Source organism: Oculina patagonica, chromosome 9 (assembly GCF_052425735.1).
Source record: "Oculina patagonica isolate OP01 chromosome 9, crgOcupat, whole genome shotgun sequence".
NCBI lineage: Eukaryota > Metazoa > Cnidaria > Anthozoa > Scleractinia > Oculinidae > Oculina > Oculina patagonica.
In genome coordinates, this window is record NC_135766.1 from 29,731,658 (window position 1) to 29,741,514 (window position 9,857).

General features: G+C 40.4%; 1 protein-coding gene across 1 annotated transcript in view; it reads right to left on the minus strand.

Moving 5' to 3' along the window:
- The window catches only part of LOC144664682 (furin-like), a 142,888-nt gene extending 133,031 nt beyond the window's left edge, over nt 1–9,857 (minus strand). Inside the window, exons 1-5 of the mRNA XM_078525875.1 lie at nt 9,598–9,857; nt 8,155–8,253; nt 6,173–6,280; nt 3,879–4,010; nt 284–360 (exon numbers count right to left, since the gene is read on the minus strand). Coding sequence (XP_078382001.1) covers nt 284–360; nt 3,879–4,010; nt 6,173–6,280; nt 8,155–8,253; nt 9,598–9,762 — 581 coding nt within the window. The 5' untranslated portion in view covers nt 9,763–9,857. The remainder of the gene's footprint in view (nt 1–283; nt 361–3,878; nt 4,011–6,172; nt 6,281–8,154; nt 8,254–9,597) is intronic.

Below are 9,857 nucleotides of genomic sequence, written 5' to 3' on the forward strand. Positions count from 1 at the left end.
GACTTATCCACTGGATAGTGATTTATCCAGTGGATAGCGTTATCCACCCTTCGAACAACTGGGGCCTGGGTGGAGAGAAGCACTGTGAGAGTAAAGTGTCTTGCCCAAGAACACAACGCAGCGCCCCAGCCAGGGCTCGAACCCGGACTGCTCGATGCGGAGTCCAGCGCACTAACCATTAGGCCACCGCGCCTCCCACGATTTATTAAAAAAATGCATTCGTTCAATTGTTTCTGGGATCTCCTTGAGTGCCTCAAGTACAGTTAAAATGAATGCAATTTACCCTGTTTGCGAGTAAGATGAATTGGATGGCACAGGATCAGCATCATTGTCAACTACATCATAGCTTGCTTGTTTATCCTGCAGAGAAACAGGTACAGGTGAAAGTTTTTAAAATAATACTTTTAGTTCAGTTCACAAGTAATTTTAATTACAGTATTTATTATTTATTTTTTAAACTAAGGGCTGCTAAACGTATTTATCAAGTGAGAATTTACAGGGAAGCCAGGTTACACAAGGAAGTTGGATTGACAACATATCTGACCAAGATTCGGCCCCTACTTGAGTACGCTTCCCCAGTATGGGGCGGTCTGCCACCATATCTCGAGACAGATCTCGAGAAGCTGCTGAACCGGTGTCTGGATATAATCGGCGTGCCTTTCACAGCGGTCAAACGCAAAAGTTGACGTCACATCCGGTCTTTGCCGCCTCGAACTTTTGACTCGAAAGTGGGCAAACTTTTGCAAGAAATTGTTAAAGAAATAGTACGGTGAAAGAACAGTTCAAGCTGGGACACTAAGTGGAGATGAATTATCAAATTTCCAATCCATGAGCGGCGTATAAACCTTAACTTTCCAGGGACGGCGTTAACTTTTGGCTTTAAAGCAAAAGTTTACGGGAAATTTAAGACTTTGTATGGAACATTTTGGCGGCAATTACACATGAACTGAGCACACGCGCTGCGTATGACCGCTCTGTGAATCGGCGTGCCTAGGGACACTGTTGTACCGCTGTCCATTCGTAGAAACGATCTTACCGTCAACGAATTTAAGAAAATTGCTGATTCAGATATACATCCTTGCAAGCGCTTAATAGACCCATTTAAGGAGCACGCGTATTATTTTAGATCTCTCAACCTTATACGTGTGCCCGTTTCACGTACAAAGAGGCACCAGACTTCATTCATCGTTTGGGGAGCGAAACGTTACAGTCGTTTAATTTAAATGTAGTTTTTCATATTTTTGTATATAACTTTTTTACTATTTTAATTTTTTGGTAATATTGTTGTAATTCGTTTTTGCCTAAAACAGTAATAAAGTCTATTATTTACCCGGGGGGGGGGGGGGGTACTCAAAAAAGTTTTATACGGGGAGGCTCCGCCCCGAGTTCTAACCCCTTACCCTTTTATATATCATTTTGACAGAAATTGTACCCCTTTCGTATACCTTTAACTGAAAATAGGTACCCCTTTCATATACCTAAAGGACGTGGCGTGGACTTAAAACAGGACGTTTTCTTGTCATTTTCCATGTAGCGCTTAATAAATGAAAATAACACGGCCACAAATTGCGTCTGTTCGAAATATTTTAATTAAAGGCCCTTTTAAATACCTAAGTGACAGATGTTCATACCCTTTCGTATACCTAAACTCGTGAAATCCCTACCCTTCATGGCACCTTCCGCTGCAACTCGAAACACGGATGTCTCACCTGCCCCCGCATTGAAAATGGCAGAAGAACATACACTTTCAACAACACGGGAGAAGTGCGAGAAATCAAGCATCGCATAACTTGTAAATCTTCAAACTTAACTTATATGATAGAATGTAACAAATGTAAGAAACAATACATAGGGGAAACTAAACGTAGTATCCGAGAAAGATTCGCTGAACATAGACAAGCCACGAACAATCCCAGACACGCTAACGCTTCAGCAGCAGTACCTACGCATTTTAATCTACCTGATCACTCTATCCAAGACATGACACTCATTCCTTTGGAACTCCAACCGACAAATAATGCATCCCGCAGAAAGGCTAGAGAGGCCTACCTGATACACAGAGGCCAAACACTTGCGCCTAATGGTATTAACCGTAGAAATGAACATTGACAATTTCATTATTTTTGTTTTTTTCAATTTTATTATTATTATTATTATTATTATTATTATTATTATTATTATTATTATTATTATTATTATTATTATTATTATTATATATCTTGTCACCGTATATCTTTATATAGCCTGTATTAGTTAAACATTAACCCACACTGTATTATCCAAATTCAAATTTTAGAGCCGTTATTTTCCTTATATTATAGTACTGGCCCTGAAGAAGACTAGCTCTGCTAGTTGAAATATTGGCCAATAAATCTTGCCCTCCTGCCGTTGTACCAGCCTTGCAATCAATTTGGTCGTATAGGCCGTTATAGGGAGTACCCCCCCCCCCCGGGATTATTTACTTTAGTGTTCCATAATTGTTAGGCAATACACTTCACGCTCAAATGGGTCTCTCTTTGGCTAGAAGGCGAGCTCGGGGCCGTTTAAAAACCTCCCCCCCCCCCTCTCCCTCTTCGTATCCCAGGGGGGTACTCCGGCTTGTAAATGACGGGGATGATCGAATAGTGGCAAAATTCAGGACCCAAAAAAATCCCTAAGTCTTCCGACATTACCCAAAAAATCCCTGAACCAAAAATAACCCCCCAAAAAATCTCTTGTCAAATTACCCCTAAATTGCCAGGAGGTGCAATAAAATAACACGAAGAACGCTCGTTTTGTTTATTCATCATACCATAAATACGCCAAGGCGGCGCCAAGGCACATTAGTTCGTTTTTAATACCCAAAAAATCCCCTATCTAAATTAAGATACCCAAAAAAATACTTGCCAAATTTTTCAACCCAAAAAAATCCCGAAATCGAAAATTTCAAACCCAAAAAAATCCTTCGATCATCCCCATCATTAACAAGCCGGAGTACCCCCCCCCCCCCTCCCCCTGGGCTTCGTATACAGCCTTGCAACAACAGTAGCACCCATGGATTTGTTATACCAACGCAAGTTGTCCACGAAAGAAGGAAATCATGAATGAAAATCATTTTTACCTTTTTGGCAAATATGCCAAAACCTAGACTTTCATATTAAAAATAAGGTTAAAATCTGTGAAAAAAAGGCACTAAACGTTTTCGATCGATATGATCATCTTCAGAGTGAAAAACTGCATTAAGCTGGGTGTTTTTATAGTTTGGCTTAACCGTTACGTAATGTCAGTTCCCATTTGGAACAAGGTGAGGTCAAATGATTGGACTTGTTTGTTAAGTTCTTGATGGAAACGTGCGATGTAAAACGCTTCTTTTATTCTTCTATTCATCCATTAGTAAGCGGTGGTTAGAACGTCCACGAGAACTTATGATTTGGATGATTCTAAATGTGTTTAGCTGGCACCGACTGGCCATTAACATCTGAGTGCTCGTTGACACGAACCTCCAGGTTGCGTGCTATTTCGCCAATATACGTTTGTCCACGCTCGTGTCATGTTGAATAATTTCTTCACTATTTATCACCGAGCTTGAAATTTACCATCTTTATTATTTACTACACATTTGATGATTTCGACATTGCTGATCCTAGCAGTATGCAGGACGCGTGTCACATATCAACCTAATAAATGGCCTAAGCTCACAACGAGTCTCTCGTAGCTCAGTTGGTTAGAGCGCCCAACCGGTATCTGGGAGGTCATGGGTTCGATTCCCGTCGGGGAATAATTTCTTCACTATTTATCACCGAGCTTGAAATTTACCATCTTTATTATTTACTACATGTGCCTTTGTAAATGACGTGCGACTGATGACTTCCATACATGCAATAAACAGTGTAGCTTACATAGTTAGCTTGAATCTCAGGATGTTCAGGGTCGAATCCATCATCAACTACGGCCACGACCACTCCTGCACCGGTGATGTTTCTCTTCCAAACGTCAATCACATTGTATGTTGGCAGACCATCAACTCTGTTCTAGCAATGAATAGATATAAAAACAGACAGCAACAGTAGTTAATGTGTAATTGGCGAGCATAGAAGCGATATATATATAATTTGGGGACACAGAATGAATAGATACCCCCACGGGGGGGGGGGGGCACTCAAAAACGTTTTATACGGGGAGGCTCCACCCCTAGCTCTAACCCCTAATCGTTTTTTATACCATTTAAACATAAATTGTACCCCTTTCGTATGCCTTTTAGTGAAAAAGATACCCCTTTCATAGACCTAAAAGACATGGCATAGACTTAGAACAGGACGTTTCCTTGCCATTTTCATGTAGCGCTTAATAAGGGACGGACCATTAGAAAAGTGATAGGGGGTGGGGGATTTTCGGCTTGCACGATTTTTTTTTTTTTTACGCCATTGCTTCTGCAGGAATTTTTTTTGCGGGTGTAACCCTCTGCTCGAATTTTTTTTAGACAAATGTTTGGGGGTTTTTTTAGAGAAATAGTTTTTTTTGACCTGATATCACGTATTGTTACTTTATATCATGCTTTTGACAAATGTTGCTTTGTTGATCATTTGCTAAATAGTTTAAATATTTCCCCCAAAATGTTGTCATTCATTGATTCATTCCTGGTCAATATTGTGTGGTCCGTCGGAGCAATTGCAAAAGTGGCAGCTTGAGAGCCCGGGGGGGGGGGGGGGTACTCCCATATGTGGCCTATATAGGTATGTGCCGCCCGATAGGGTATGGTTTTTGAGGTTCTCGGTCCTTAAATAGGGTATCATTTTTGCTCCTTTGGCAATGTATTCCCGGTGTGATCCTTAGATAGGGTACCTAAATTCTATTAGCTAAAATAAACGCCCAGCTAAACGAAAAAAAGATACCTTAAAACTGAATTTTCTGTTCAGGTATTAGAAAAGCGATTTTAGAAAGATTTGTGTCTTGCCTTGCGCGGTTAGCCGTTGTTTGGGTCGTCACGGAACGCTTCTCTTCCCCTTGAATAGGGTGTCATTTTTTGATTTTGGGCCTTAAAAAGGGTGTCAATTTTCGCTTTCTTTATCCTTAAATAGGGTCAGGGTTTAAGAACCTTGGCGGCACACCCCTATCCGAAATTTATGGGAGTACCCCCCCCCCCCGGGCTTGAGAGAGCCCACCAAAAAAGTTGATACGATCACAAGCTTCTAGGGGGGTCCGGGGACATTCTCCCACGGGAAATTTTTAAATTCGGACCTTCTGAAATCGCTAGAAAATTATACATCTAAAACTGCCCACGTCAAGAAACTTATTCAATTTCTACTGAAGAATACCACTGGAGATTTTATACCACTGATTGTTTTCTTCATCCTATGCACTTGTCAACAGCAATTTATATCGAATGTCCAACAAATGTTGGTGTCAAAGTTTTTATACAATAAACAGAAGGCAAGACCTGAAAGTGAATTTTCTATAACCATCTGCGTATGGGAGGAAAAGTTTTACTTGTAGTCAGGCCAGGCTGAATGTAGCTTATTTGCTTCAGTGAAACTAGAAGTTGAGTGCTGGAGACGCTTGTTTGTAGGGTGTTTGGGGGCGGGGGCATGCTCCCCCCGGAAATGTTTGAAATTTCAAGGCTCGAAAATTCTATTTTCAGCATTTTTCCTGATATATTTCGTCGAAAAGTCGATCTCATCAAGTGTAAAATGACAGGTGTTTTAAGTGCTTAATTAGGAACTTTTCTTTCTGCATGAATTTTTTTGTCTTGTCTTCCCCTTTGCACGAATTTTTTTTCTTGGGGTTTTTTTCTTGCATGAATTTTTTTGGGTTTTTTCCCCACCCCCCCCCCCCAACCACTTTTCTTATGGTCTGTCCCTTAATTAAAATAATACAGCCATAAATTGCGTTTGTTTGAAATATTTTAATTAAAGGCCTTTTAATTTAAATATACCTAAATGACAGAATTTCCCACCCTTTCATATACCTAAACTTGTGAAATCCCTACCCTTTTATAGACCTGAAGCACTGAAAAGGGAACCCTTTTCGGGCGGAGCCTCCCTGTATAGGCCATTATATGGAGTACCCTCCCCCCCCCCCCGGGACTTAGCATTTATCTGAGAAGAAAACCCTATCTCAACATCATCGTCTAGACACAACTTTAATAATAATAAATAGAATTTTTTTTATTATGACTGCTTATTAGTGCACTTACAATGTACCACATTTCTTTGAATCTTGGATCATTGGCATGAAAGTCCACAACTGAATAAGATGATAGCAAATTGTAAGTCTTCAATTCTTGTTGCGCCACCATCTTGACCTGATGTGTAGTAATTAATAAATAAATGTCATAACAAAAATTAATATAACATACATATTTAAAATAGAACTTTTAAGCCAATCAGCTGTACTTTGTCGAGCTGTACATACAGACTTTAATTAATTAATTAATTAATTATAGATGCTTATTCCAGATTTATCCCATTTTTTGCTCGAAAGGCATTGCACAGTAAACTGGAAAAAGAGTCACACAATCACATACAGCTGTACATACAAACTTGACCCTGCCACATGCACATAACTAAACTTATATGGGTTAATCAACACCCAAAATTCCAGATACCATGCTGAGACACAGCAAGAGTATTGGCAAGTCCATTTTAAATGAAAGTTCTTAAAAGCCTACCCTGGGTACCACAGGATTTTTCTCTCGCCCAGCAGAGTACTTCGCTTTGGTGGGCGAAGGCCACACCCACAAAGAAATGGGAAGCAAGGGAGGGTTATAAACTTCAACCAGTAAAGCAACTATCCTGAAATTGACATGGTTTATTTCATGTAGTGTTCTATTAGCTTCTTTTCTTGGCAACCAATTGCAGCATTGGGTGGTCACCCTGGGGGGGGGGGTGATGTTCAGCTGATTTTGCAACCCTTAATACTAGACTAGACACCAAAAATCTCTACCCTATCCCAGACTTTCATTTTTTTACAACTGTAACACTATCAGTGTTTTTAATTAATGGAAAACCATACTAAATTATAGTTTTTTATCCATAATTATTCTTATCGAGATCAGGAACTGTTTTGTGTACATTTGGAATTATTACTGTGCTCCATGGTTACACAATAATTCAGTTCAAACAATAGTTTTCATGCCACAAAAAAACAATGACAAAATGTGACATACGGTAAATGTCAGCTACCAGCAGGGACGATACAGTTTGAAATTAAATGACAGATGCACCTGGTTAATGTGTAAGACAGAGATTCATGATGAAATTCACAGGATTAACTCATCTTTTTGGAGATGTTTGGTAATTAGCCGCTGTTCGGAAAAATGACTGGAATCTCGTGGCTACAGAAATCTAGCCTCACCACTATGAAAAGATTATTTTTGTGCAATTAACAAGATTTATGTTTGCGTGCGCAGCTCGGGCAGCAGAATGCAAGCAAATAAAATTGAACATATGAGAATGAAGGAGCCTGTCTGGAAAAAATAAGATAAATTTTATACACTCCCCCCCCTCAGGAATTTCCTGAGCCTTTGACCCCCCCCCCCCATCCCTCTAGAATTTCCAATCCCTAGCCTGATTGTATGCATGCAACGTGTTGGAAGTTTGTATAAGAATCTATTGAAAAAATTGAACTACAAAAAGGTGCAACTTCATACATGCGTGCCGTTTATTGTTTTTCCATTGAACAGGGTGTCACTATTCTATCTAAATCTATCTTTTTACAGCTGTACTTTGGATTAGGTCATGAGCTTCTCCCCAGGGGGGTACTCAAAGTATTCATGACGGGGGATCCGACGGACCTTCATATTGCAAACCCAAAAAAGTAAGCAGGCCTGAAATTTTAGACCCCAAAAATACCATGTAGAGAAAACAGGAGAAGTAAACAAGATTACAAAATAATGTACATTGTATTGTCTGCTTAATTATTAACAGTCTTCCGGAACACAAGTCGCTGAAAAAAGTTTGAATGAATATTTTTCTGATCCACTGATTGCAACAAAAACCCGAAACGAAAAGTTCGCTCGTGACAGTTACAATTAAATCACGAAGTCACGGTAAAATTCACTGGTATTATACAATATATGCATGATATTATTATCGTTATCATTATCAATAGAGCATGGACATTATACAAGTCCATCAATACAGTTATTAATAAACTACACATATAAGTATAACCTACATTTGGCTCAGACATTAGTCCTTTGTGTAGATGGGTAGTAGGATTATTGGATATCCTTTCAACCATTTCATGTTCAAAACTGTAGTAATCGTCAACAATCTAAAAAGAAAAGAGGAAAACATAATAAACAAGCAAAAAATAAGCAGGGAACTCTGGACACAAAAACTATTCACAGACTACACAGGGCATTCAAAATTCACACAAACTTGCTCAAAGGGGCCAGAACCTAGCTAGGCCCAGCAGTCAAAAGTGACACCCTCCCCTCTCCCAGCTTTTGATGGCTACTCACCAGCTGGTGACCAGCAGATAGCCCAGAGCCTGCGCAAGGTCCCCAAAAGCCCGAGTTCAAGCGAAAACCTTGCGGCCAGGTTTCTGCGAATTCGCTGAGATAACAGGCCCAGAAAGGCTCCGGGAAGCCAAAGTCACTAGCCAGTGGCCCAGACATGCAGCCAGAGTGGAACCCAGGTGTTGGGGGGGGGGGGCAGTCAGTAGCTGGTTGGCTCTCAATAATTATTAGGCCCAGAAAGGCTCCAGGAAGCCAAAGTCAGCTGGTGACCCAGACATGCAGCCAAAGTGCAAAACAGGTGTTGGGGGGGGGGGGCAGTCAGTAGCTGGTTGACCCTCAATATCTGATCGATTTTCCAGGAACCTGGCGCCCAGCACCCCGAAAACAGCGCGGGTCACTACAAGTCCCTTGCTCTCCCCCCAGGCTAGAAGGTTGTCACATTATATCTCATTTACTTCTTATAATTGATTATCAGATCAAAGAATGTGTAAATCATATTGTTCCAAAACAAATGGAGTGCCTTAAGAGCTGCACTGCACTATTATCAATACCGACGACATTTGAAGCACTTGAATATTAAAAATAAACATTGTTACATAGCTATCGCTTTTTTAGGTTTCGTTTGTTTTATCATATGCCCACAGTGTTTAATGACGGCCGGTACAATAGTGTTACAGCACATTATACCTGATTGATAATCTATAAAACAATTAACTTATTGGTATTGATTGATCGATTGGATTAATTTCCAATGATTTGATTGTCATCGATTGATCACGCCAGGTGAACAATACAACAAATGTACAGCTGTGATACATATTTGCATGTACATGTTTAGCTGGGCGTTTATTTTAGCTAATAGAATTTGGGTACCCTATCTAAGGATCACACCAGGAACACAGTGCCAAAAGGAGCAAAAATGATACCCTATTTAAGGACCGAGAACCTCAAAAACCATACCCTATCGGGCGGCACATACCTATATAGGCCACATATGGGAGTGCCCCCCCCCGGGGGGGTTTTCTCCGCTTCTCCGGTTTTCCTCCCTCAACAAAAACCAACACTCCAAATTCTAATTCGATCTGAAATCAGTGGGATCAGAAGAGCCACTATGTGGAAGACGCCACTGTAAGTTTCCATATATTAGTATAGCTCACCTTCCCTAGGTTTACAAAGGCATGTTTACGCGCCAGTCTGTTTGCTTCGTCCACATCACCCTCGATTTCCACCGTCCATCGATTCCAATAATCCACCGCGTTGGAAAATGAACTCATGGAAAAGAAAACGCTCCAAAATAAAATAATAATCGACTGCATGATCATTGACGCTTCTGGCTTAAGTTTAGTTCGCCAGTGAAACTGGCACGGATGCCGTTTTTAACCGTCTTCCTCATTGTTTGTGTGATTGTTCTTCTTCC